Consider the following 27,181-nt stretch of genomic DNA (forward strand, 5'->3'; position numbering starts at 1 on the left):
CAGATATCAGCGACACTCTGACCTTCTCTCGGATCTCTGGAGGCGTCCTAAACACAGCAGCCCGCCTCAGTTCACTGATCAATACTGACATTGAACTGTGGCGTGCTCAGAGCGAGTGAGGTGGTGGGCGTACTGCGTGCTGGAGCTGCAGTGCGGGCAGGCCTCCTCCTCCTGCTGGACGGGGTGTAGGAGGGCGCAGACAGGGGTGGAGGTGAGAGGTGGACACTGTAGCTTCAGCTTGTCAGCAGCGCACAGACTGAAGAACTGAACGAGAGAAGAAGACATCAGAGCTGCAGAGCGAACACGCCCGCTCCGCACACGCCCGCTCGACTCACCTCTGAGGGGGAGAAGTTCAGAGCTCCCATCTGGCTGCTTCTGCTCCACGAGCGCGACGAGCAGTCGTCTTCGCCGTTCAGCTCCTGGTCCTTCATACCTGCAACCTGCACACAAACACCAGCTTTCAACTAAAGTGGCACGCCGCCCTCTGCCGGCTCGGCCCGCAGCTGAAGTTTGGCTGCTACGCCGAGGTCAGCGAGGGCACCGAGCGGCACGGTTACACCTGCCAGGTGTTAGCTCGTGCTGCCGACTGCTGGCGATTCTGGTTTCTGTTAATATTTGATTCTAAACTAAACTCCGCCTTCTTCACTTTGAGGTCAGCAGGTGTGCGCTCTTACGCAGCTCTCCTTCAGGCCCACGATGGAGGGGTGGCCGTCGTTTCTGTGCGGGCAGACAGGCAGCAGCGCTGGGGCTGTTTCAGGGATGATGTCACTTCCTTTGAGTCGTAGCTCCATGTCTCCAGACTCTATGATAAAAAGTCAGATTAGAGGCAGAGCAGAGGCAGAGGTGAGAACAGCGGGCGGTCAGCGAGCCTGACAGTCAGACGGTTACCGCCTCCATCAGGTCCACGGACGCCGCCGGTCTGCTCGTGCTCAGAGATCCGGTGGAGGAGGAGCACAGATGGGCGGAGCTCCCGTGGCGCATGTAGGTGCTCTGACTGCCGGAGGCGGAGCTGGACTCATCTTTTGAGGTGGACAGACTGTTGGCCTGCAGGACGACACGTCAGCATTACTACCAGCACGCCACTGACCTTTGACCTTACAGACGGTGCCGGGCAGGTGGTGACCTTTGCGGGGATGCTGCAGGGGAGGCCGCAGATCTTGGATGCCTGTGCCGAGGTGGAGGCGACGTAGGAGCTGTGGAGGCGCAGGACCTGCAGGTATCCCTCCTTCTCCACTTTTCTCTTCAGGGTGGAGTTCCAGTGGTTCTTGATGGAGTTGTCCGTCCTGAGAACACAGAGAGGTCAGTGGGTAACCACACACGAGCTCCGCCCGCCCGCCCCCACCGATTCCCGTGCCTGCCGGGCAGCAACTTGGAGATGTCGGCCCAGCGGTTTCCCAGCAGCCTGTGCGCCTGGCAGATGACGCGGTCCTCGTCCAGCGTCCAGCTGGTCTTCTTCACCGTCGGGTTCAGGTGGTTGTGCCAGCGCTCGCGGCACTGCTTCCCGTTCCGGGTGTGCAGGTGTTTGGCGACCAGTGACCAGCGTTTCACGCCGTACTTCTGCACCAGCTCTCTGACCTGCACAGGAAGTGACAGCATGAGCGATGACGGATGCGACAAGGGTCTGACTCTAACGGGCGCTCGTGTGACGGTCCTCACCCTGTGATCCTCCTCCTTCGTCCACGGACCTTTGACCAGGTCTGGATTCTTTATCTGCTGCCACCGCCGCTGACACTCCACTGGTGACCTTTGACCCTGAGGCAGACACAGAAGGTGGCGTTTGTTCAAACTGCAGAGCCACGAGGAGTTTCCTCACCTTCGCTGTAACGGTCTGTGAACTACTATCTCACCCTGGTCACGGCTGAGGTCAGAGGTCGTTTAACCTGAGGCTCTGAGCCACCGCTGACCCTGAGTGACCCTGAAATCAAACTACTCACTCTGAAATGAAGGGAAACTGAAGACCAGCAGCTTGCTCCAAGGTCCTTCACCAGTCGCTGCAGCTTCTCGTCCTGAGGAGGGAGAGCAGCAGCTCGGTAACGCCTCCACACGTGCTCAGTAACAACAAACGTCCGAGCATGTTCAGTCAAAGCGTGCGGCGTCGGTCTGAGCCAAGCAGCTGCACCGAAGCGCCAAATCTGAACTGAGGGAAGCTCGAACCAGAGTCCCACCGCAGGAGGCGTTTAATAAACTATGACCAAAGCTCGAGCTTTCACAGTTCACCCGCTAACACGTGTGTGAGGTTAAAGCTGGATTTACACCAGGACGAGTCAAACACGTGGATGCAAGTCATCAAACACCAGGTCAGCTGTGAGCGTGCTCACCCCGAGTTACCGTATTTTCACGACCATAAGACGCACCGTACTAAAAGGCGCAGTCTCAGTTATGTGTGCCATTACTGTATTTAACACACACGTAAGGCGCACCTGATTATAGGGCGCGGGTTTCATATACAATCTACGCCCACACTTCCCCCTTTAACGTTCTCATGGTGTCCTCTACTACGTCTGCCTTACAACAACAACACACACAAGCATACAAGTGTGCGTATTTAAAAATAAAGCGGGAGCAAAACTGAGTTTGGTATTCACATTTTTATTACCGGTAATTGTCATCAATCAAACCCATCGTCCTCATCCTCTGTGTCTGAATTGAACAGCTGCGCTAAATCTCCACCAAACATGCCAGGTTCACTTTCTTCACTGTCAGAGTCACTTTCCGTGCCGTGCGGCTCCTCGGAAATGATGCCGGCTTTTGCGAAAGCTCGAACAACAGAGCCAGCAGACATGTTAGCCCAAGCATCTACAATCCATTGGCAAATTGTGGCGTAACTCGTCCGGCGCTGCCTTCCACTCTTGGTGAAACTGTGGTCTCCATCGGTCATCCATCGCTCCCACGCCGCTCGCAGCCTTACTTTGAACGGGCGGTTCACACCGATGTCCAGCGGTTGGAGTTCCTTTGTCAGGCCTCCCGGAATGACAGCAAGCTCACAGTTCATTTGCTTCACTTGTTTTTTCACATCGGCTGTGAGATGGGCACGCATAGAGTCACAGATCAACAGTGATGGTGATGCGTGGAAAAAACCACCTGGTCTCCTTACATACACCTCCCTCAGCCACTCTTTCATCATTTCCTCATCCATCCAGCTCTTTTCATTTGCCTTAATGATGATTCCTGCTGCAAAGTCTTTCTCTTAAAAATCACCATAGGCAGCAGTTTCTGTCCATTAGCATGGCAGCCAAGCACAACAGTAAAAGAAGACTTTTCGTGCCCTGTTGTGCGTATCGCTACCGTGCTGGTCCCCTTCTTCTCCACAGTGTGACTCACCGGGATGTCGAAAGTGAGCGGCACCTCGTCCATGTTAGTGACGTGGCTGGGCTGGATGTGTTTGTCGGCGATGTGTTTGCTGCAGTAGGAGCGGAAGATGGCCAGCTTGTCATTATAATCCGCTGGAAGTTGCTGCGCTACCGTAGTCCTGGTCCAGATGGAAAAATGGCACCGTTTCATGAAACGAAAGCACCAAGACAGACCTCCTTGGAAATGTTCAATTTTCATTTCTTCTGCTAGCGTTACTGCTTTTAGTCGAATGGTGACCGTCGAGACGCTTCTCCCACTCGTTCTTTGCTCGATGATCCACTGCTCGAGTCTTTCCTCCAACTCGGGCCACCTCGCCTTATGTCCGCGGAAACTCAGCTGCGTCTTCTTGACCTGTCGGAGCTCGTTTTCCAGCTTCCTCCACTTGCGAACCATCGATTCATTACTCTTAAATTCTCTCGCGGCTGCTCGATTTCCATGTTCCTCCACGTAGCTGATGGCCTTCAGTTTAAACTGTGCTTCATAAGCGTGTGTCTTCGCCATTTTCAGGGTTGTTAAAACAACGATGTTCTGCATAACGCACATACCCGTTCTTTTATATACAATCAACGCCCACGCTTCCCCCTTTAGCGTTCTCATGGTGTTCTCTACTACGTCCTCCTTACAACAACAACACACACAGGGCGCACTGCACTAGGGCGCGCCACACTTTTTGAAAAAAATCTAAGACTTTTATGTGCGCCTTATAGTCGTGAAAATACGGTACGCATGTGCGTGAGCAGACAAGCTTCACCATGGCAACGGGTAAATAAAGAGCAGAGCCTCCACTTTCATCACATGACGGCGTGTCAGTGCTGACCATCATGATCGTCTTTAACGGGACAAAACATTTGATCAGTTTGGGCCACTGATCGATTTTGGTACAGGCACAGTTTACTGATGGGTATCAGTTGCCCATAGCAACAGACAGGATCTGCCCTCAAGTCAGTTTTTATAAGAAAGGTGCCGTTTATGACCATTTCATTTTGTCTAGCTTCTCTGCTTAGGCTGCTGCCTGACATTCACCGAGAGGGTGGAGAGTCCCACGTACCCGGGACTCTCCACCCTTTGGTTGTAGATCCAGACGTGATGAGGAGTCCGAGAGAACAGCTACCAGTGAGCAGCTTAGGTCACACAGTCTGTTACCATGGTAACACCCACCCACCGCTTTATGTCAGAGTTGTTAGCTAACCCTGCTTCCTGGAGTACGCCCCCCCAGTTTGACTCAGAGCTTTAGATTCCTATGCCTTCATAATAAAAGTGTTCAGCTAGAAGGCTTTTACTGTGAAAGGACACAGGATATGCACAGAGTGTTGCGTCGGTGTGTTACCTCGTCTTTTGTCCACGTAGGCTTCTGTAGACCGGCTCTGGAGAATCGACCCCCTGGGCCATTACGTGCCCAACAGCTGGAGCGACCCTTCATACTGACACAGAACACACACGCAGCCAATCAGCACGCGGCTCTCTGCCTACATAACACTTCAAGTCATTTAAAATCAGTAAACTTCTCTACAGTGTGAGCTGCTGCCCCCTGCTGGTGGGAACTGGGGAGGGGCAACGACAAATGTACCAAAATAAAAGCAGCTGTGATGTCAGGTGACATGTAAGAGCCCACTGGACACAGGAAGTGTTTTAAATAGACAGAGGTGAGGTCAGACGCCTGTGGGGACAGAACGCACTGCGGCCGATGGAGGGGGCGGGGGCCGCACCTGGAAACTGTGTGCAGCACACGTTAAAACACAAAGAGAAGAAGAACGTGTAAGCTGTGAGACGTCAGGCCGATAAAACGCATCGCGGTGACATCACATCAGACACAGACACGAAATCTGCACTCGCTCGCCAGGACACGTTATCAAGTACACCTGCTCAACTGCTCGTCAGCACAAATATAGAAACAGCCAATCACAGGGCAGCAGCCCAGGGATGAATAGGAGCTGCAGAGGCTTAAACTGAGCATCAGAGTGATGAAGAAGAGTGATGTCAGCTAACGTGGCAGAGGTCAGAGGTCTCTGACCAGACCCTGCAGAAGTAGAACCAGGTCTGCCCCCTGCAGGACAACGAGGGCGACTGTTGGGTCTGTTCCCACAAACCCGCTAATTCTAGAGACTTATTCATCATGAAAGAAAACAAGACAGTCAGCGATCGATCGATTACTTGCGCAAGGGAGGCCTCATCTGTGTCCAGCACGAAAATGACCCCAAATCCGGCCTCCTCTCGCTGCCTTTTATTGAGAGACAGTTCACACAAAACACAGCAAAGCAACGCCCACATGGTTCTAAGGCATTGTATGTATATGTGTGAACTTTTATATGTAAGTAGGAATGTGTGTGTGTGTGAGACCTCCTGCTGACCAAAGGGTCGTAAAAGCAAGAAGCTTACAACACAAGAAACAGATCTTTCAGATAGGATGTATCTACAATAAAACCTCCCCCAGCACAAAGTGGTTAGAGGTGCTCAGGATCAAAGGAATGGCTTTGATAATACTGCTTGAACTAAGACTGTACAAATTTAAGAAACACAATGGCAACATTCAACAATTAGACCTAACAGCGACACAGGCGTACTGTTCAGTTATTGATCGTTCGATGGGATGATCAATAACTCAGTCTGTGGAAACAGCCAGTGTGTGTGTTACTGTGTGTGTGTGTCTGTGTGTACTCTCACCAGCACCTGCTGCTCCTGCTGCTCATCTCTGCTGCTCCTTAAATGATTCGGAGCTCTCTCCCACAGATTTCCTCAGACTTGAATTAACAGATTTTAATTAAAATTCATTTAAAATTAGACTCTTTCAAAGTAAAAGCCTCACGGGGCTGGCCGTTGGTGGCGGTTAGGCTAGCAGCGTTAGCATGGGCTAACCCGAGAGCCGCGGGATGGAGACTTCAAATCGGGTTAAAGTGTCAGAGAAACGCGTCAGGCCGGGGCTTTAGCTCGGTGCCTCTCTGAGCCCTCTGTCCCGTACAGCAGCGGTCCAGTCTGAGACGGTTTTCCCTTTAAATAGTCCAAAAAAACCCGGTTTTCTGTTAACTTACCGGCAACAGTTGGAAGGAGAATCACGTGAGAGTACTGAAAGTCTCGTTCTGTGATTGGAGCGGCCCCGATGACGTAATATCGCGGGGTTTTGGGTTTTTTTTTAAATGTACCCCTTGTTCCTCTCTCCTACATGCAAATACTTTCATTTTTAATTACATTTTATTCTGTTGTATTTAATTTTTTGTCATTTTACGTATATATTTTTGCTGTTTTGCTGGGATTTTTTTGTTTTCTCTGTGATCCGTGTGTTTTTAATTCTAATTTTTTTTTTTTTTTTTACTTTACAAGATGCTTTAAAACACCCATCTTTCCTCTGACGCAGTCACCGCGCTGACCACGCCTCTCTACAGGTGGATGCTGGATGTCATTAAAGGTGAGGATGACAGCTAAGTGCCAAGTTACATCTCTAACAGCAACGAGACGATCCTTCGTTGGGGACAGAAACTTTCACGTGACACCTGAGAGATTACAGGGAGTCTGATAAAGGCCACTTGACGTGGTCTCTAACACCTCCTCCTGACTGCAACAGGCGAAGGACCCACCTGACACAGAAACACCTGTCCAGCTCCTCCCTGTCTTCTTCTATAGGGCTTTGGAGTTGACGTCACTGGAGGTGGGCCACGCCCCCTTCCGCCATGACAGTAGGCTAGACACAGGATACAGCTTCAGCTATGCTTCGTACGTGTTGTGTTATCAGTTGCAACGTTTGATCACACGATCGTGAAGGCAAGAAGCTGGATAATGGGCTCTCTTTTCATCGTTTTTCAACCTGGAGGCAACGTGAGGGATCCCATGTATCCGATATTACTAAACAAAGACGTCAGGCTTGCATTGCAGCGGTGAGACGAGCGGATCGAGTTCTGTGCAATCCCCAGCTTTTTGTTGGTTTGGTCTCCGCATTTTCTTTCCGGTGAGTTCTAAATTAATTCATATCACTATTAAAATGCTTTTAGTGTTATTTTCAATGTGCTGAGGTCATAGATAATGAGATAAAACATGCTAATGTGTGATGCTGCAGAACCACGTCATGTCATCATGTCGACTGAGTAGCTTATGATTTAGCATTATTGCAGGCAAACCAGCATATGAAATGGATGTAACAAATCCAGACTGGGCACCAACACTGCTCATGGGCCTCTAAAAACATACTAAATTGCTCTCATTGTACACTAATCCGCACATAACTTCCAGATGAATCACACACCTGTCATGTGCACTAATTTGATCTTACAGGCTTTTATTATGCAGCTGCAGAGTCTGAAGGTTCTTATTAATAATAATAAGCATAATTCTTAAACTGGTTTGCTGTGTATGCGCTGACTCCACAGACAAAGGGCTGTATCGCGACCGATTGCGCCCAGACGCCAAGAGACGGTACTTTCAAAAAATTGCGTGCATCGGTAATGTGGACCCGTATGAAATAAGGAAGCGGAGTGGAAACCCAGACGACCTACCGCCTTTGTCCTATCCCGATCTTTGCATACCTTGTCTGTAGAGTCAGCGCATACACAGCAAACCAGTTTAAGAATTATAAATCCCTGGAGGCCCACATCCAATTCACGAACGTCTGGGTGCAAGATTTGTCCGTCTTTAAGCCTCCACGCTGCGAGTACGTTGTCGTTAAGACAAAGGTAAGTCGGTTTGAACATGATAACTTTCTAAACAACTTCCTTGTTACAGTTTTTGATTTGCACGTACAGCCAACCCATCTATATTAGCCTTGGTTCATTACAGACTTTTTATTAAAAGTGGTTTTTGTGTGTTTCACAAAACACACAAACGACTGAATGAAACTGCACTGTGACCTCGTTGTGTGGACACAGAGAGACCTTCTGTCATACGCATCTTCCCTGATGTGGATTTCTGGGAACCACGTTTAAAGCAAGCACAAGACTTCTTTCTTAAAGTGTGTCTTCCTGAACTTGTTGGGAAATACTTCTCCAAACAATGTGCTGCTCTAAATAGCCTGTGTTTCATTTTGTGGTTCAAGATTGATGCCAGCTGTGTGTTGCCATGTAAATAGTTTGCATTTCATTTCTATGTACTTGCTAAGTACATGTGATAAGATCAAGAATAAAAAAAACAAAAAAACATGTATACTATTCTTTTCTGTTTTATTGAAACTACTTCACACAAAGTACAATTATTTACAATGAACTACACATGCAACACAACAGCTTTATGAATACTCAACAAGAGCAAGTTTCATTTGGCGCTGGTTTGACAACCACACTGGGGCACATATTCACCAAAACACAGCAAACCTTAACAATCTTATCAAGCAGTGTTGTGTTTATTTCTGCTCTGCCCTGTTCATTGCACACACAATGCTTCGTCTGCCCTTTAGCTTCTGTGATGCTGTCTGTCCGATCACCACTGTCCACATTTACAGGTGGTACCTCAACCTCCACTTGTCCAACACAACTGCTGTCCACAGCTATGACATTGTAATTTTGTTGTTGTTCTTCTGTCAGATCTTCATCGATTACTTCTGCACGGGGCACACCTTCAGACTCTGCAGCTGCATAAAAGCCTGTAAGATAAAATTAGTGCACATGACAGGTGTGTGATTCATCTGGAAGTTATGTGCGGATTAGTGTACAATGAGAGCAATTTAGTATGTTTTTAGAGGCCCATGAGCAGTGTTGGTGCCCAGTCTGGATTTGTTACATCCATTTCATATGCTGCTTTGCCTGCAATAATGCTAAATCATAAGCTACTCAGTCGACATGATGACATGACGTGGTTCTGCAGCATCACACATTAGCATGTTTTATCTCATTATCTATGACCTCAGCACATTGAAAATAACACTAAAAGCATTTTAATAGTGATATGAATTAATTTAGAACTCACCGGAAAGAAGATGCGGAGACCAAACCAACAAAAAGCTGGGGATTGCACAGAACTCGATCCGCTCGTCTCACCGCTGCAATGCAAGCCTGACGTCTTTGTTTAGTAATATCGGATACATGGGATCCCTCACGTTGCCTCCAGGTTGAAAAACGATGAAAAGAGAGCCCATTATCCAGCTTCTTGCCTTCACGATCGTGTGATCAAACGTTGAACTGATAACACAACACGTACGAAGCATAGCTGAAGCTGTATCCTGTGTCTAGCCTACTGTCATGGCGGAAGGGGGCGTGGCCCACCTCCAGTGACATCACGCTCCAAAGCCCTATTGCCTTTTACATTCCTGAGCGCCCCCTGTGGGTAGCTTCTTTAATAGCAACTATCATTACACAAACCCCTGCTGGTTCTTTGTTGTGTCTCTTTGTATAATGACAACAATCCAAACTGAGTCCGATTGAACTGAAGACAGTTGCTGCTAGCTACACTCTGAGGTCATTCAGATGCTTCAGCACATCCATGATGGCAGAAACGGAGTTGTTACTCTTGTTTATGCAGTTTAAAAAGGACTTTTTCCGTCTACAGCGTTCAGAAAATGGCCGAAGGTAAAACTCAGTTTCCCAGAATCCTTTCCCCGGTACGAAAATTTCCCGGCATGCCATTCAGCATAGAAGCCGAGAAGAAGACGGAGCGTCATGATGGAGTCTGGTGGAGGCTGAAGCGAGCAAACGTGCTTCGATCCGAGCTGAGTGCTGTCCGAGACGCTCGCGCTCCTGAGGAGAATCCCTTCACGAAGCCCCGCGGTGCTCCACGAGCGCGCGCTAGTTAGCTAGCTACCTGCTACGGAGACTGTCGGTGAGTTCATGAGCGCAGTGGCGCCTTGTTGTTCCGCGCCGAGCCGCCATTTAACCCCGTCCTGCAGGCGTCCGCCCGCACCTGGCACACCTGCACGGGCTAGGCTCACCTCACCTCACCGTCTTAATCCCACCTGTACCCGCGCCGAGGCTCACGAGTCCCATGGAGCGTTCCACCGGAGGCGCGTGCTAACGGTTAGCACCCGCTAGCACCATTAGCCGAGTTAGCCGCGTTAGCCCAGCCGCAGCCGGAACGGCAGCGTTTAAACCTGGGATACCCCCACCCCAAGCCTGCGGCGGGTTTTCACCTCCGTTCACCGCAGGTCAGCGTCAGGTGTTCTGTGAGGTGTCCGCGTTCCTCAGGTGGTTTCGGTGGCTGGCTCTCACTGCAGGAGTCCGTGTGTGCCGACCCGTGACACCATCAGCTCCTCCACACTGTGATCGCTTCACAGCATTCGTGGTTAGTAAACTTTATTTAAACCTCGTTGCTCCATTTGCAGCTGCTCCTCCTCAACCTGCGGGTAGGATGATGACTCGGGCTAAAAGCACTACAGTGTTTGGCTCCTCCACGGCAGGCAGGAGCGGGTTACTGTTCAGGTTCCTTCATGTAGCAGCAGAAAGGCCAGTTGTTAATGCAGATAAAAACAGGTCAGTACTAAGTCATCAGCTGTGAGAGTGTATATGCTCACCTGCTGTCTAAACATGCGTCTGATTCATTTATGATAATTATTAAATGAACTGCCTGCGTATACAGTCAGCATTGTTTGTTTTAACTTTTAAAGTTACAATAGTGGACTACACATGACGTAGAGTAGCTGTGAGGGTGGTGCAGGAGGCTCTGTGGACTCGCGTGTTTGAGATCTGTAGTAGTACGTGTTATCTCAAGAGGAGCTTCATGGATGTAGTGAAGGAGGACATGCAGAGGGTTGGTGTGATGGAGGAGGACGCTGGAATAGGAGGAGATGGAGGCAGATGATCTGCTGTGGAGAAGCCCAGGGGAGCAGGTGGATGATAATGATCTGTGACTCCAGAATATCTCCATTATTTTACAGCACAGTTTAGTCTTGTTTTTTCCTGCTGCACTGTCTAATGAAGAACGCTAGAACCTGGGACTGATGCGCTTACAGAGGGATCAAAGCCTGCATCCAGCCTGGCTAACGTCCGGCTCTTGTCACAGTTGGACTGTTTTGGCCTCCAGCAGACGAGGAGTCAGCACGACTGCACAGCACAGAGAATGATGTGATTGGCTGTGGATGAGCAGGTTCAGCTGAGGGGGACAAACACTTTGGCTGCGTCCACACTGGCGCCAACATGAGTACAAATTTGACAGTGGTAACCATTGAAATCTGACAGGGGTTAACGTTCTTCTTCTGTGTTTTTGAGTCTGGGCGCTAGCCTTACTGTGACATCGTGCGTTTGTTAAAATGTTAATGTGACGCTGGTGTGACCGTGCAGACGGCTCAGAAGCTGACGTAAAGACGTGGACGTGAGGCACGCCGCAGGCACGCTGTGATGCTGTTACTGCTGTTACTGCTGCAGTCTGGAGCGGTGACATGTGAGGACATCAGGTGAACATGTTTGTCTGTCATACTGTGGGCGGGCGTCTCATTGTCACTCTGAGGTTATGGTGGCTGAATGTGGGTCAGTTCAAACACCTGTCCCTCCCACCTGACCTTTGCAGGTGTTGCGCGTCTGACAGGAACAATGACGGACTGGCGCCCTGCTGTTGCTGCTGTAATAAGTCTAGCACAGTCCAGGGGTCGGGGCTGAGGTTTGATCTCCAGACGCTTCGTTAAATCCGCCCACAAACACGCGACGTTTCTCGGATGTTTCAAACTACCTGGAGTGTAAATCGAGCGCCCATACTGGAAGCTGTGGTCCAAGTTCACTGGTGTTTAACACGATTACTGGAGAAACTGAGGCAGGTTGTTTTTGTTCATGTCTAAAATAATGAAGTTTGTGCTGGTGACATCACCTGGTAACAGCACGAAGGCGGGTCTTAATCCAGGACAGACGTGGATTAAGACCTCGCGGCGCTCGCCCCGGCGCTCGCGGTGTCCTGCGTTTGTCTGTTTTGAGGGTTAAATTCTTTTGTTTTTGCCTTAAAATTCTTTTTCCCTCCAACTTTTAAAAATCTGGTCCAGGTGACTCTTATTTGGGGGAGGAGCTTAAAGTGTGTGAGTGTCTTCCTGGCACTGCAGCACGAACAGACTGTTTGCTCCTCCCTTGCGAAAACGAGCTAACCGCAGTCTCTCTGCCCTTCGTAACCCTCTGCAGGTTAACCGGTCGCCATGGCGACGGATGTGGGCTCGCCGCAGCGCTTCTTCCATATGCCGCGTTTCCAGCACCAGGCGCCGCGGCAGGTGTTCTACAAGAGGCCTGACTTCGCCCAGCAGCAGGCCATGCAGCAGCTCACCTTTGATGGCAAGCGCATGAGGAAGGCCGTGAACCGCAAGACCATTGACTATAACCCGTCCGTCATCAGATACCTGGAGGTGCACACCTGTAAAGCTCAGGCTAAGCGCGCCGTGTAGCACGTGATCGGGTTTCAAGTGTCAAGCTGTGTTTTCTTCCTCTGCAGAACCGCTTGTGGCAGCGAGACCACCGAGACTTCAGGGCCATCCAGCCCGACGCAGGATTCTACAACGACGTGAGTATGCCAGCAGGGGGCGTGGCAGCCCCCGACCCTCCGTTACACCCAGCACACGGGTCATGCAGGAGCTCCCGCCCACAGCACACGCCTACTGTGCAGCACGGCTTCGTGTGTGCAGCGCGCACCTGTGTTTGTTTTCACCTGACGTGAGTCTTAAATGTCTCACTCTCGTCTCGCCCGCAGCTCGTTCCTCCCATCGGCATGTTGAGTAACCCGATGAATGCCGTCACCACCAAGTTTGTGCGAACCTCCACCAACAAAGTCAAGTGTCCCGTGTTCGTCATCAGGGTGAGCTGCATCACTTCCTGTTCACCTGTTTGTGGCGTAGGGATGTTTGCTGTGGCTGTTTGAGGCGTGACTGTTTGTGCTTCCTGTCTGTCTCCAGTGGACTCCCGAGGGCCGCCGCCTGGTGACCGGAGCCTCCAGTGGGGAGTTCACTCTGTGGAACGGACTCACCTTCAACTTCGAGACCATTTTACAGGTAAACAGCCAGTTCATTCCAGTTAAGACTGGTTTGGACAGGAGGGCCAGAATCACACCTTTAAGTCTCAGCACGCTTCACCCGTCCCTAACGTCCCCCTTCTCCATCCTCTCCCCGCAGGCCCACGACAGTCCGGTCCGGGCCATGACCTGGTCTCACAACGACATGTGGATGCTGACGGCCGACCACGGCGGCTACGTGAAGTACTGGCAGTCCAATATGAACAACGTGAAGATGTTCCAGGCTCACAAGGAGGCGATTAGAGAAGCCAGGTTTATACCCAATCTCCCATTCTCTGTAGTTCTGGCCAGTCTGTGCTGCGTGCTGTCGGCCACACGGGGGCGCCGCCTCCGCTCTCGCCACATGTTGTGTTTGTTGTGGTCGAGTAATGACAGATGTAAGCGTGTGCTGTTGCAACACTGCAGTGATCTGTTGTTCATATTCTACCTGCTGTGGCTGATGAGCTGTTATCTGTGTACACAAATAAAGTGATCACTAATTGATTATCTGCTCCGGGCGCGCCCTGTGCTGTCGGTGGAGAGGAGATCAATAAAGGCTCCAATAAAGTTTGAGGAGGGATCAATAAAGTAAACTGTAGCTGTTTAAATAAAGGTTTGAACTCCAAGTCTGCACCTTAAACACAGGGATCCTACGTTTCCCATAATGCAGCTGGGCAGTCAAGTCCTTCCAGTTTGTTACATCATCAGGGTACAGATGACATCACACAGTAGGACCGTTTGGTTCTGGTTAGTCAGGCTGAGTGCGAGGCTGGGACCAGCAAGCTAAACTTTGACCCCAGCAGGAACACCTCTACAGAGTGATGTCATCAGGTGTGCCACTCCTGAGTCCTCTGCAGGTGTTCCTGTTACTCTGTCCACCGTCTGTGTTGACAATACCAGGAACATTTGGCCAAAGAATTTTGTCCTTTTAGTGTCAGGGCAAGACTACGTTACCCACAATCCACTGGTTTCTCCAGCACTGCAGCTGTAGAGCTGTAGTTATTAGTCAAGTCAAGGAAGCTTAGTCTAGCTTAGCACAAAGACTGAAAACCAGGGGAAACTGCTAGCCTAGCTTAGCACAGAGGCTAAATTAAACATGAACTTGTGCGTGTGAGGGACACCATGATCACTTAGCCTCCTTGGAGACCAGCTCGGATTGGGTCCAGTTCCTTCAGCCTGTCTGTGATTCTGTCAGTAATTCTCTGAATTGATATTGTTGATTGGTCTGTTTACATTTCCAGCTGCACATTAAAAACAGCAATGATGTCATATCCCGAAACGTTGATTCTGTTCATCTGGATATTTTCAGTGGCAGAAACGTTTCATCATCATTCAGGTGACTTCTTCAGTATCAGCTGACTGCAGGTTTCACGATCAGTGATATGTTCGTTGATCAATGGTGAGGTTAAATTGCATATTAACGATCATGAGGGTGACCTCACAGCCCATTGTTAGTCAGAGGTGCTAGTGTCAGTTGTTGTGCATATGTGCTGTTTATAAGGAAACCTGCAGTCAGCTGACACTTGATGATGATGATGACAACATGCGTCTGCACTGAAAACGTCCAGATGAACAGAATCAACTTTTTGGGGATTTCCTTACCTGGATGATTGAGCATGCATCAAGACACGATGATGTCATAGCGTTTGATTGGTTATTTTTAAATTTGAGTTTCACACAGCAGAGGATGATTGATCCATTGCTCACTCAAACTAAACAATGTTCACCTCAGGACAGCTGTGGTTGCTTTAAGTCTTAGCTTTACATCAGCAGGTGTCCAGTGATCACCTTAAATACCCAGAATCCAATGCTGCAACCCCCCCCCGTTTAAATATGGTCTAAATATGATTCACACTGGGTTTACAACTGAACAACCACCTGCTGCTGACTCGTTTCAGCTTCTGTTGTTCCTCGTGTTCATGCTAAGCTAGGCTGAGCTCCAGCCTGACAAAAGAGAAAAAAAAAAGTGGAAACTGCTAGCCTAGCTTAGCACAGGAACTGGGCCCATGGGTAAAATGCGTCTGAGGTCATGTGGAGTTCAGATGGTTTAAACATGATGAGAGTGACCTCTCTAATCTTCAACAGAGACTTTAAATGGTGCCAAACCCAAAGCGAGTCAAACATAAATGATGTTTTTGGTCTTCAGAGCTCAGCTTCAGTTCTTCATCTCCTATTTCTGAGGCCGATAAACAGCTCGTCCTCTGCGCTGAAGCAAAGGCATTACCTGCTCTCTGATTGGCTCTGCTAAACAGTCGTTTGTGCAGAATTCAGGTTTATTTATAGAGCACATAATTTCAACAGCAGGCGCCCTGAGGTCTTAAAATGAGGACCCTTATTAATAACAGAACAAGCCTGGACGCTTTGTTGTGACATGCAGCAGATTTAAAGTCCAACCTGAATGCCCCACTCCTCCACCCCCTCGCCAGTTGATGGTTATGAGAAGAAGCACTTTAGTATTTCATAATGTAATTTTATTTTTCACAGATTAAATCTGCTGTCAAAGCTTCTCTTTAACTCTGTCTTAATAACCTCGGAGCCTCGCAGCCTGCTCGTTATACGTTATACGGCGTGGGCAGGGCAGGTGGTGCCGACATCGTAACCATGGCTCCCTATTCAGTTTAGGATGATTGTGGCATACGTGCGCTCGTGTGTTTCATGCGTTTTATTCTCGTGACCATCAGCTGATCCCAGTTCCTGCCACCTGAACAGCTTCTGTGCACCACCTGCAGATCAGCTCGCTGTTTTTGGTCCCACCTGAAGCTCCTTAACCTTCGAGTTACAGCCGAGTCTCCGAGTAGGCTGCTGTCCACGTGTTTCTAATCATATATTAATGTTAATGTGGAAGTGCAGCCAGTGTGATCAGGAAGGAAAGTCAAGTGGAAAAAAGTCAAAAGAATTTCAGAACATAAAGTGTTATGCACGGAGAAAGACGGCAGGGTATTTTTATTTTTAAGCTCCACCTGTCACATGTAATCGATGCGTAAACGTACAGCGCTCATTTTCAGAGCTCTGACACACAGAAAGAAGATTGAGGCTGTGCAGCGGAGGCCCTCTGCTGGGCACTGAAGGTACTGCAGGAGGGCCACGGGGTCATCTATGATGAAACTCTTCTTCTAAGCTGGAGGCTGAAGTTGAGCGAGTGAATGGTCAAAGATTAAAGTGAGTGATACAGATTTGTACAGCGAGGTCTGGGCGTTTCAGTCTGAGGATGGCCGACGATGGTGACGCAGCCGGATCAGGGTGCTGAGACGGGGGGGGGGGGGTTTTAGTGGGACGTCAGACGGATGTGTGTCTGGTTTTATGTCACTCTTGGTGTCTGCACCGCGTTTGCTGATGTCACTGTAGTTTTGAAATCCTCTGTCGGCGTGTCTCCAGCTGAACGTACACTTTTTATAAAGCCTTCCTTCACTCGCTGCTGCAGTCATGTGCCATACCTGTGGTGGCGGTGATGCCGGTGTCCTGGATCTGGACTGTCGACTCGTGTTTCAGGAGGAGCAGGTCCTGGTCCTGGATCGGACCTCACAGAAGTTCGAGGCTCACTTCTTAAATCTGAAGTCAGGTGTCTTCATCCTCCCGGCGCGCTCATGTTTAGCCCAGACGTGTTTCAGAAACGCTTTTCACCAACAGGAACACGTGGACCCCGACACACGTGGACCCGAGCTCACAGATTTATCACGTTTAACCTGAAGCTGCACCAGCAGCACCTCACAGGACGAACAAGCTCCATGAGCCGAGTCCTGACCCTGTGTGTGTGTGTGAGACTGTGTGTGTGTGTGCACGTCTGTGTGTGTGTGTGCGTCTGTGTGTGTGTGTGTGTGTGTGTGTGTGTGTGTGCGCGCGTCTGTGTGTGTGTGTGTGTGTGCGCGCGCGTGTGTGTGTGTGCGCGCGTCTGTGTGTGCGTCTGTGTGTGTGTGTGTGTGTGTGTGTGTGTGTGCGTCTGTGTGTGTGTGCGTGCGCGTCTGTGTGTGTGTGTGTGCGTGCGCGTGCGTGCGCGCGTCTGTGTGTGTGTGTGTGTGTGTGTGCGTGCGTGCGCGCGTCTGTGTGTGTGTGTGTGTGCGCGTCTGTGTGTGTGTGTGTGTGTGCGCGTCTGTGTGTGTGTGTGTGTGTGTGTGTGTGCGCGCGCGTCTGTCTGTGTGTGTGTGTGTGTGTGTGTGCGCGCGTCTGTCTGTGTGTGTGTGTGTGTGTGTGTGTGCGCGCGCGTCTGTGTGTGTGTGTGTGCGCGCGCGCGTCTGTGTGTGTGTGTGTGTGCGTGCGCGCGTCTGTGTGTGTGTGTGCGTGCGTGCGTGCGCGCGTCTGTGTGTGTGTGTGTGCGTGCGCGCGTCTGTGTGTGTGTGTGTGTGCGTGCGCGCGTGTCTGTGTGTGTGTGTGTGTGTGTGCGTGCGCGCGTGTCTGTGTGTGTGTGTGTGTGCACGCGCGCGTCTGTGTGTGTGTGTGTGTGTGTGTGTGTGTGTGTGTGTGTGTGTGTGTGTGCGTGCGCGCGTCTGTGTGTGTGTGTGTGTGTGTGTGTGCGCGCGTGTCTGTGTGTGTGTGTGTGCGCGTGTCTGTGTGTGTGTGTGTGTGTGTGTCAGATTTCGCCTCCATGATGTCAGAGCTGCTGTGGGTGCACTCGGCTGGTCTGGGTCTCTACACAGCTGTAAATACCAACAATGGAGGCAGAATAGAATGGCCCTTTATTGTCGTTGTACAATGACATTATGTGTGCTCCACTGTGCAGGAGTAAAGTATAAATATTAGACGGCAGGAATGAATGACAAACAGTGTAGGTCAAAGTGCTGGCAGAACAGACTTGGTGTGAATAGTCTGTGTGTGGGAGTGGGCTGAGTGATGTGGGTCACAGCTCAGATGGGGGGTGCCGGTTGGGGTGATTCTGCCTAAACGGTCAGAATGGCTCAGGGGAAGTAGCTGTTAGTGAGTGTAGAGGTGTGGGACCTGATTGACCTGAGGCTCCAACCACAGGGCAGCAGGTCAAACAGGTAGTGGGCGGGGTCTCCTTTGATGGCCCTGGTTTATCCAGCCCGTTCTCACTCCCGGGGCGTAGCATACCGACGTTTTGTCACGTCCCACAGCGTTTGTGAGGAACGCGAAAGGTGACCTGCCGCGTTGTGATGGTACGCGGCGGGTTATGGATGAATTTCAGTGGAATGACGGTCCCGTTGGTAATAGACGTTCCAGCCATGTATTCCAGCCCTAAACGTAACCTTATCCCTAACCCTAACCATAACCCTATTCCTAACCTTAACCATCACAGAAATGACATGAAATAGTGTTTTTGAAAGCAATTTTAAGAAAATGAACGAAAATGTGTAGATAGAGTCCAAACGGTTCTCATGTTTTGTCATTTTTCCGATCTCGTCATTTAGGAACGTGTTGGGTACCCGAAAGCGTAAAATGTTGACGATTTGTCACCTAGTGTAAAATATTACGCTTAAGGAGTGAGAACGTGTTGGTTTATCTGAGACTGGAGGATCTGGGGATGGCCTCCATGCGAGATGTTAATGAGCGTCTGTGCAGCCTTCCTGTTCTCAATCGTGGCCCCTGAGGACCAAACACCAGGCAGGAGGAGAGCATGCCGAGGAGCTGGAGAAGGCCAGCAGCAGCTCCTGGTCCAGGTTATTCTTCCTCAGGCCACAGAGGAAGTGCAGCTGCTGCTGGGCCTTCTTTACCAGGGCGATGTTGTCATGGGTCCAGGTGAGCTCAGCGGAGGTGTGGGTGCCCAGAAACCTGAAGGTGGAGGCAGATCACCCACTGATCCCTGATCGCTGTCCAGGCTCAGCTGTGTCCTCCACGCCTGAGCCCTGTGCAGTGTTACAGAGCATCCAGCAGGTGGAGCTGTTTGGCTCCTCAGAGGAGGAGGAGCAGTTCAGCCTGTTAAACCTGCAGATGAAGAGTAACTGAGTACTGTTACTCCAGTACAGTACTTGGATTACAAACCTCAAATATCCAGATGTGGTGATGTTTGTGTCCAGGCTCAAAGTGCTCGTCAGCAGCAGTGAGGCGTTCAGGTTCACTCGGACTTCTGGGTCCTGAGCAAACTGAGACAAACTTCCCTGGCTGCTGTTTCCTCTGAGTCAGTGAGCTCGTACTTCAGAATCTGTTTTAGTTAAAGGAAGGAAATGATTGTGGCTCATAAGGGCGGCGATCAGCACGAGGACACTGAAGAGATGCTGCAGAAAGCTGCTCAGACTCAAACGTGGAAGAGTGGGTTTACACAAAAACAGCTGGTCGTGGACAGATGTGAGGTCGTCATGGTTACAGGCTGGTACAGTAAACAGGATGGATGTTGTTTCACAGGACAGCATATCAGTCTGTTTCACTGGCCCACCTACACGAGGTGCTGGAACAACAGCTGGAACCTGCACGTTTCGACTTTATCCTGAAAATGATCGATAATATTCTTCTTCACGTGGTCGTCGCGCTCCGTCGTACCCGACAGACAAACCTGAGCGTTCAGGTCTTCCACAGGAGGTGGGAAAAAGTTTTTTAAACATTAATTTAAACGTTGGCCTCCGATGAGTCTGCTGAAGGTCGTCACTGACATCACTCTGGTCCTCGGGTCGGAGCTCAACACGATGTAACTCAAACAGCTGCCATGACGACGGGAGTTTAAATGTTACGTTCCTCGTCCAGCTGCACGCGGCGTCGCTGTAAAAATGCCGTCACTCTCAGCCTCTGTAACCAACCAGTCACAGCTCTCCTCTTTTCCTTCATCTGCTCCCAAACTGCTGTTCATTAGACCCAGGTGCATGATGGGAACAGAAACGGCAAGCAGTGAGTGTTGGGAAGTCATGGCATGGTTTATAAAGGATGTGATGTCAGAGTTCAGCGGCACGTTGTTTGGTTGGCGAGCGTGATGTCATTTATTCAGCGTTGCCCAGGTTAGCACAAGGCTGCTGTGGCAGACTGCCCCGTGAGTACTTTTACTGCAGTACACAGAGTACTTCCTGCTGGGCGGTTAAATAATCCCGACGTAGAACCAGGAACGCTGAGGTGAGGCGCTGAGCGCTGATTGATCAGCTGATTGATCACCTCCACTCTCCTCTGAGTGCCCACCCCCAGCTCCTCCTCCTGCATGAGTCATGTGACCAGTCTGAGGTGATTGTTAACTGTGGTTCTCAAGCGGTGGTGCAGCGCCCCCCCCAATGGGTCATGAAGGGTAAAACTGATGATGAATTGATTAGAAAATTGTGACCTCTGACCTCAGGGGCTCCTGGATGTTTCTCTGTGTGTCACATTATTGATGAGTCTGATCTGTGATTGGTTGCTGGCAGACACATGTTTGTGACTCCTCCCCTCTTCTTTATCTCTAGTTTCTCTCCGACTGATAATAAATTCGCCACCTGCTCGGATGATGGCACGGTCCGAATCTGGGACTTCCTGCGCTGCCACGAGGAGCGAATCCTCAGAGGTAGGAACCGAACGATCAGAGGCCCTTCAGCTCTACCCCCTGCTGTCATGTAGTCCTCACCTGTGTGTGTGTGTGTGTGTGTGTGTGTGTGTGTGTCTCAGGTCACGGTGCTGATGTAAAGTGTGTCGACTGGCACCCCACCAAAGGCCTGGTGGTGTCGGGCAGCAAGGACAGCCAGCAGCCAATCAAGTTCTGGGACCCGAAGACGGGACAGAGTCTGGCTACACTGTGAGTCCCCCGCTGACCTCTGACCTCTGAGCCTAATACACCCACGCCCTAATCCTGGGTGTTACACTTACAGATGGCGTGTTTAGGACACGTAGATGATAAATTCTCCAACACTGAGGCGTTATCGCTAAAACGAGAACAAAGACTGAAGTCGATAAAATAACATTAGAAAAAATGTTTTTGAGTAAAATAGAAATTGGTTGTTTCTATGAGCACAACCTGACAGGTGTCTCTCTCCTCAGCCACGCCCACAAAAACACGGTGATGGAGGTGAAGTGGAACCTGAACGGTAACTGGCTGCTGACAGCGTCACGTGACCACTTGTGCAAGCTGTTTGACATCAGGAACCTGAAGGAGGAGCTACAGGTGTTCAGGGGACACAAGAAGGAGGCCACAGGTGAGGGTGGGGCACGCTTCACCTGCATGTTAACGTCTGGCCCCGCCCCCATTCTCACACTGCTCTTCTCTCTGTATTTTCAGCGGTGGCGTGGCATCCTGTCCACGAAGGACTGTTCGCCAGCGGAGGCTCCGATGGGTCGCTGCTCTTCTGGCACGCCGGGTATGACGAGACCAGTGTAGGCCACACCCACTCAGTCCTGCCCTTTTTAATACATAAACACTCTCTAAGCTTCAGTTCTTGCCAAACTGGATGATCCCACACATTGCATCCATGTTTAACCTGAGGTATCGAGTATCATTCTGCATGATTGGCTAACAAATTTGTGTGGGCGTGGCCTCAGCAGTTAGACGTCTGTAAAGCAGAAGCAGGTGTGCTCAGGTTACTAAACCGGAGTAATAGCATCACGACCTTCTGCAAAACGATTGCCACACTCGTGTTTGACTTTGTCTTCGTTGGTGTTGTCAGGGTGGAGAAGGAGGTCGGGGGGATGGAGATGGCTCACGAGGGAATGATCTGGAGTCTGGCCTGGCACCCACTGGGTCACATCCTGTGTTCCGGCTCCAACGACCACACCAGGTACTCGCACACCTGCACACACACGCACACCTCTGCATGTTCTTCATCTTTCTGGCTGCCTCTTATTGTGGTCTCCTCCTTCATGTCGGAGTGCAGCTGCTGATGGTCGTCCTGGTTCAGAACCAGCAGGCGGTCCTGGCTCCTGAGCAGAACCAGGACCACCTGCTGGGGAAACATGGAGGCTGATTCCTGGAGTTGCTCTCTAAAGTCTTCTGTCTTTAACCTTATCAGCAAGTTCTGGACAAGGAACCGGCCGGGCGATAAAATGAGAGACCGTTACAACCTGAACCTGCTGCCCGGGATGTCGGAGGACGGCGTGGAGTACGGTGAGCCATGGAGGACAAACGACTGTTTGGTGTTTGCAGGTTTTTCTGTCCTCAGCTGATCGCGCTGGCTCTTTTGTTTTCAGACGACGTGGAGCCAAACAGCATTGCCGCCATCCCCGGGATGGGCATCCCCGAGCAGCTAAAGGCCGCCATGGAGCAAGAGCAGAGCAGTAAGTCTGACCTCCGTGAACGAGACATTGTTTGTGCTGCTGCAGCAGGAGCCAGACGTTGTTTCAAAAGTAAACAAGGTTCTGTTTGTAAGTTGGTGATTCATTTTTCCCTGAGCGTTGGCAGTCAGAGGTTCACTCCTCGGGCTGCAGATGAGGATCGCGTTCAGGAAACTGCTCACCACTGAACCAAACGTCTCAGAGGACAAAAGGGACTGAACAGGGAGCATGGACGCGACTCTCTTCCTCACACAGGTGTGACTCTGTCCACAGGTAAAGAGGCGGATCCTGAGGTGGAGATGTCCATCCCTGGGCTGGACTGGGGCGTGGACGAGGTCATGGGCAAAGACGCTAAGAAGGTCCCTCAGAAGAAAGTCCCGTACGCCAAACCGATCCCTGCGCAGTTCCAACAGGTGAGCAGTCGACTCGCGGCACTTTAAACTCCGCCTGCTGAACGCTGAATGCAAATGTCTCTCTCCTCACAGGCCTGGGCGGAGAACAAAGTACCCGTGATGCCTCCTTCTGGAGATCTGTCCAAAGACAGGAAGGTGGAGCAGAAAGTGGAGATGAAGAAGAAGACTCAGGCGGAGATCGAGCAGGAGATGGCGGCTTTGCAGTACACCAACCCCATGCTGCTGGAGGTGAGCGCCTCGCGTCCTGCCGCCGCCGGCCGATTGCCCGTTCCACTCTGATCGTTAAAGTTCAGCTGTAGCTCGCCGTCCAACCTGAAAGTGACTGAACGCTTTCCCGATTAATCCCACGGAGAAAAAATACCCGCTGCGCCTTGAAAACGTGAAGCTTTAACCGTGTTTCTTTAGCTTTGTTTTGAACGGTCGTCCCCTTCAATATTTTGGTTTTATTCCAGAAGCTGAACGGCGTCCGTTCCTGTCACTGTGGTCCCGTTTCCACAGTGACCCGAAGCCTCCTTTACGCGTCCTCGATCACTAACGTGTCTCAGCTTGTTCTAGGAAAGTGTGAGAATTCATTTTGTTGCCGTGCAAACGATCAGAGCGGCTATTAGACCTTCGTATGAACACTGAAACCTTGTTGTAACCACATGTCTGGTTCCTCACCCTGATTGTTTCTTCTCTCTGCAGCAAATGAAGATGGACCGAATGAACCAGATGAACACAGATGGGAACATGGGCCCCCCACAGGGACAGGGCTCCATGCCCCCCTTCCCGGGCCCTGGAGGTCCTGGCGGCTCTATGCCTCCTGGTCAGCAGGGCTGTCCTCCAAACATGCCTCCTCAACAGATGTCCAACAACATGGGCCCCCCAATGGGCCCTGGAGGCATGCAGCCTACATTTATGGGCCCTGGACAGATGGGCCCACCCTCTGGACCCCAGTCTCACCAGGGGCCCCCTCAGAGCATGATGGGGCCACCGGACATGCAGGGGCCTCAAGGTATCCAGAGACATCCCGGCCCCCCAAGGAACATGGGACCCAGGGGGATGCAGGGGCCCCCTGGTGGCATGATGGGCCCACCCCCTCGAGGAATGGGTCCAAGAGATCCTCAAGGGCCCCCACCTCAGGGGGCCATGATGCCACCTCAAGGGAACTTGATGGGCCCCCAGGGTTCTATGCAGGGGGGGATGATGGGGCCCCCACCAAGGACACATGGGAACATGCCCAACAACTATGGGATGGGCAACATGCAGGGGCCCCCAGGAGGGATGCATGGACCTCCAGGAAACATGCAGGGGCCCCCTGGTAACATGCAAGGACCCCATGGAAACATGCAGGGGCCCCCTGTTAACATGCAGGGCCCCCACGGAAACATGCAGGGGCCGCCAGGAAACATGCAGGGACCCCCGTACATGCAGCACCAGGTGAGTTCCTGTAGATGTTTGGCTAGTCCAGGATCAGCCCTGTGTGTGTGAGAGACTGACTATGACTTTATGTGGTCTTTGCAGGGTCAGAACTCGGGGCCCATGATGCACGGGATGGGGCAGCAGGGGCCCAACAACAAAGGTAAAACTGTGTCCTGAGTCGGATGTGGCTATCCTCAGGGCTCCTGTTCGGGGCCCTGGTTTATTTTGCCTTCTTGAGTCCAAACAGTCACTGTTGACTCCTCTTATTCATCAGACCCTCGAGGGCCACCTCCAAACCACCACATGGGCCCTCCAGACCGGCAGGGCCCAGGGGCACCAGACCAGGGCTCAGGGTCATACTGGGGGGACAACCAGCAGGGCCGACATGGGTCGCAGGACTTTGACGGAGGCCAGGATTTCCACAGCAGAGAGGAAGGCTGGAGGCCCGGACCAGGATACCAGGGGGGAGGAGGAGGAGGCGGCAGCCACAGGGGGCAGGACACCGAGGAGGTGGAGGGAGCGGAGGGAACTGGGGACCTGATGAGCGGTTCGGTGGGGAAGGCTTTAGAGGACGCAGAGACGACAGGTGAGTCCCTGACCACAAACTGTAATCAAAGATGGTTGTAGGGTCATGCACTGTGCCTCAAGTCCAGCAGCGGGCGTCTCATGCTCACCTGATCTGTGTGAACTGTTTCCTGATGAGTTTGTTCCAGAACCTCAGAGTGTGGCTTTGGACTGTTTCAGGTACAGAGGAGGCGGCCCCGGCCGGCCTGGCAGTCGAGGTTACCCCGACGACTACGGTGGCCAGGAGGAGGGTTTCGATGGCCCCGAGGAGATGGGTCGAAGCTGGGACTCTGGAGGCCATGGGAGGCCGCCTCGAGGAGGTGTTCCGCCCAGAGGAGGAGGTGAGTCTGGTTCTGGTGTGCCCCCTGCTGCTGAGTCCCTGTAACTGCAGGCTCAGGAACGCCAGAATCAGGTCCGAGTCCAGACACAGTCCAGAAAACCTGCAGGCGAGCCTGGGCTTTAAAAAAAACCCACGGAGGCTGAACTCTTATTGTGGCGGTGCCTCTTCCTGTTTGTAGGTCACGATGGTTATCGGGACGGGCAGCAGATGCACGACGGGTCGACTCCGACTGGTCGAGAGCGCCCCTCCTCCATGCAGGGGATGGACATGGCGTCGCTTCCCCCCCGCAAGCGTCCGTGGCAGGATGGCCCAGGAACCGGCGACCCGCGAGATCACGAGTCGGAGCGACCCGACGGAGGTGAGCGACATTTTTTCTCTACGTGCTTTCAGTTTAGTCGCTCTGCTGTAACACTCTCACCTTTAAAAAAAAAAAAAAAAAATTGAGCTGATTTTTAAATATTTTAAAAATGAATTCCTCGTCCTGCTCTGTGTCGTCGAGCAGGTCGCCCGCAGAGGGAGGATGGCGGTTATGGCCCGTCTGGTCGAGGTGGGCGGGGCGGTTGGGGCCCCGGAGGAGGCCCCAGGAGAGGAGGCCCGCCGCCCAGAGGAGCACCGAGGGGGGCCGGAGCCGGTAGTCTTAGAGAAAGAAGAAGAACAAAAGTCCCATGATCCTCCTCTCCTCTGGTCATCCCCCCTGCTGGTCCCTGCACAGACTGAGGGCAGGGCTTCCTGCTGGACTAGTGGTCATGTGACAGGCTGAGGCCTGTTCTGGCTCGTGATTGGTGCTGCAGAGACTGAACCGGCGTCTTTTATTCACCTCGTCTGCAGCGTTTGTCCTTTTGTAACAGATTTCTATGTTTGTGTTTTCACTGAGGTGGACAATAAAGATTCACACTTCAAACTCGTCACAGTGACTCCACCTGTGCACGGTGGGGGTAGGGGGGGGGGGGGGGGCATTTGTCTGTTTCGTTCTGTTTGAATAAAGTTTTTCCTGTTCCTGTGGCGCTCCAGCTCAGTGCTCAGAACTCTAAGAATCTCTGAGCCTTCCACTGAACAATAAAAACCAGCTGTGAAACTTTTTTTAAAAGGATTTTGTTCGGGTGGTTTTGATCGCATGGTGCGGCCATGCTTCTGTCAGGTGGTTTATCGCTGACCTCGTACAGGTGAGCACCTGTTACAGGACGTCAGGTACTTCCCTGCGTTCAGGGACAAATTTGGCTTCTTGCATTTTTATTCACACAAACATGAGTGTGTTTATTTAATCATAGCTGAACGTCTCATTTCCTGTTGTATATGTAACCTCGCTGTCTGTGTAATTACTGAATAGAGGAAAGTTTGTACCCCGCGGGCGTCACCTGACCTTCAGAGAAGTTCATGTGCAGCCGACTGCAGTCTTCAACTGAAGGAGACACAGGTGGACGCAGAGCCTCACCTGAGGACTGTCACATTCCTGGAGACACAAACGGGCCTTAAAGTCTGTCCTCATCCTGATTTCACGTGGACTCTTCAGTTTTTGTGAGTCAATGTAGAACGTTCAGAAACTATCAGCACTTTGTGGGTGTAAAAAAAAAACCTCCTCGGACGACTTCCTCCAGGAGCAGTGTGGTGATAATCGGAGCTCCACATCAAACAGCACTGATCATTAAACGGTTTGCAGATATCAGACTAACAGGAGGCTCGTCAGAGTTTAATCTCGTCCTTAAAACTGGTGGCTCTGAGCCTCCACCTGAAGAGATGCTCATTGAAGTTTTTTCCCTGCAGGTTCATTAAGCGAAGCTTTGCTGCGTTCAGTCGGCTCCTTTGTTTTCTCTGTGATGATGTCATAGTTTCATCATTAGTTTCATGATGTGTTGCTGAAATTTACATTGCCCTCTAACTGAAAACACTGTGGGCGTTTATCAATATGCGTACTTGTGCGTACTTGCGTTCTCGTGTACTCGTGATACGTCATCAGTCGGAGACCAAGTACTGTTCCAATTCGAAGTACGCATCAAGCCGAGAACGCGAAAAAGTCCCGGATGTGTTCTCGCTCCGCCCGTTTTATCGAGCATGCATCGGTGTGGACTTGGTACAGCTAAATATCCCAGAATGCATTGCGTCCAAAACTCAACAGCGGACTCCTGGCACATCGTTTTCAACCCCCCCG

At 51.2% G+C, this 27,181-nt stretch overlaps 2 protein-coding genes across 9 annotated transcripts; one reads left to right on the forward strand and one right to left on the reverse strand.

The window, feature by feature from the left end:
• Positions 1 to 227: 227 nt before the first annotated feature.
• On the reverse strand, positions 228 to 7,058 carry LOC100693304 (transcriptional activator Myb). Of its 6 annotated transcripts, XM_019348081.2 has the most exons (11): positions 6,378 to 6,396; positions 6,013 to 6,089; positions 4,679 to 4,772; positions 1,935 to 2,006; positions 1,657 to 1,752; positions 1,355 to 1,575; positions 1,124 to 1,283; positions 889 to 1,044; positions 675 to 802; positions 336 to 440; positions 228 to 264 (listed from the first exon to the last, which is right to left on the reverse strand). In XM_019348081.2, exons 2-9 carry the CDS (start codon positions 6,036 to 6,038, stop codon positions 686 to 688), a joined length of 942 nt encoding a protein of 313 aa, XP_019203626.1. In that variant the 5' UTR covers positions 6,039 to 6,089; positions 6,378 to 6,396; the 3' UTR covers positions 228 to 264; positions 336 to 440; positions 675 to 685. The 6 variants fall into 6 exon arrangements, with proteins under 6 accessions (XP_019203626.1, XP_019203629.1, XP_019203628.1 ...); XM_019348084.2 differs by lacking the exons at positions 6,013 to 6,089; positions 6,378 to 6,396 and adding an exon at positions 6,921 to 7,058; XM_019348083.2 differs by having other exon boundaries at positions 6,019 to 6,549.
• On the forward strand, positions 6,727 to 25,943 carry wdr33 (WD repeat domain 33). Of its 3 annotated transcripts, none has more exons than XM_005476858.4 (21): positions 6,727 to 6,751; positions 12,360 to 12,577; positions 12,664 to 12,732; positions 12,919 to 13,023; positions 13,121 to 13,216; positions 13,337 to 13,488; positions 20,523 to 20,620; positions 20,722 to 20,848; positions 21,091 to 21,245; positions 21,329 to 21,407; positions 21,714 to 21,824; positions 22,056 to 22,150; positions 22,234 to 22,320; positions 22,591 to 22,730; positions 22,803 to 22,958; positions 23,415 to 24,149; positions 24,234 to 24,291; positions 24,406 to 24,717; positions 24,876 to 25,036; positions 25,214 to 25,393; positions 25,538 to 25,943. In XM_005476858.4, exons 2-21 carry the CDS (start codon positions 12,374 to 12,376, stop codon positions 25,793 to 25,795), a joined length of 3,378 nt encoding a protein of 1,125 aa, XP_005476915.2. In that variant the 5' UTR covers positions 6,727 to 6,751; positions 12,360 to 12,373; the 3' UTR covers positions 25,796 to 25,943. The 3 variants fall into 3 exon arrangements, with proteins under 3 accessions (XP_005476915.2, XP_005476914.2, XP_005476916.2); XM_005476857.4 differs by lacking the exon at positions 6,727 to 6,751 and adding an exon at positions 9,520 to 10,083; XM_005476859.4 differs by lacking the exon at positions 6,727 to 6,751 and adding an exon at positions 10,096 to 10,542.
• Positions 25,944 to 27,181: the final 1,238 nt, after the last annotated feature.

The sequence above is a fragment of the Oreochromis niloticus genome, linkage group LG18, assembly GCF_001858045.2.
Source record: "Oreochromis niloticus isolate F11D_XX linkage group LG18, O_niloticus_UMD_NMBU, whole genome shotgun sequence".
Taxonomy (NCBI): domain Eukaryota; kingdom Metazoa; phylum Chordata; class Actinopteri; order Cichliformes; family Cichlidae; genus Oreochromis; species Oreochromis niloticus.

Excerpts from the sequence above, each read along its gene's own strand:
- LOC100693304 (XM_019348081.2), bottom strand. The coding sequence starts at position 6,038 with ATGAGCAGCAGGAGCAGCAGGTGCTG. Across the intron at positions 1,284-1,354 it reads TCCAAGTTGCTGCCCGGCAG|GACGGACAACTCCATCAAGA; the intron begins GCACGGGAATCG and ends CTGTGTTCTCAG. Across the intron at positions 1,045-1,123 it reads CCTGCAGCATCCCCGCAAAG|GCCAACAGTCTGTCCACCTC; the intron begins GTCACCACCTGC and ends GTCGTCCTGCAG.
- wdr33 (XM_005476858.4), top strand. The coding sequence starts at position 12,374 with ATGGCGACGGATGTGGGCTCGCCGCAGCGCTTCTTCCATATGCCGCGT. Across the intron at positions 21,825-22,055 it reads GGCTCCAACGACCACACCAG|CAAGTTCTGGACAAGGAACC; the intron begins GTACTCGCACAC and ends TAACCTTATCAG. Across the intron at positions 25,037-25,213 it reads TGTTCCGCCCAGAGGAGGAG|GTCACGATGGTTATCGGGAC; the intron begins GTGAGTCTGGTT and ends TCCTGTTTGTAG.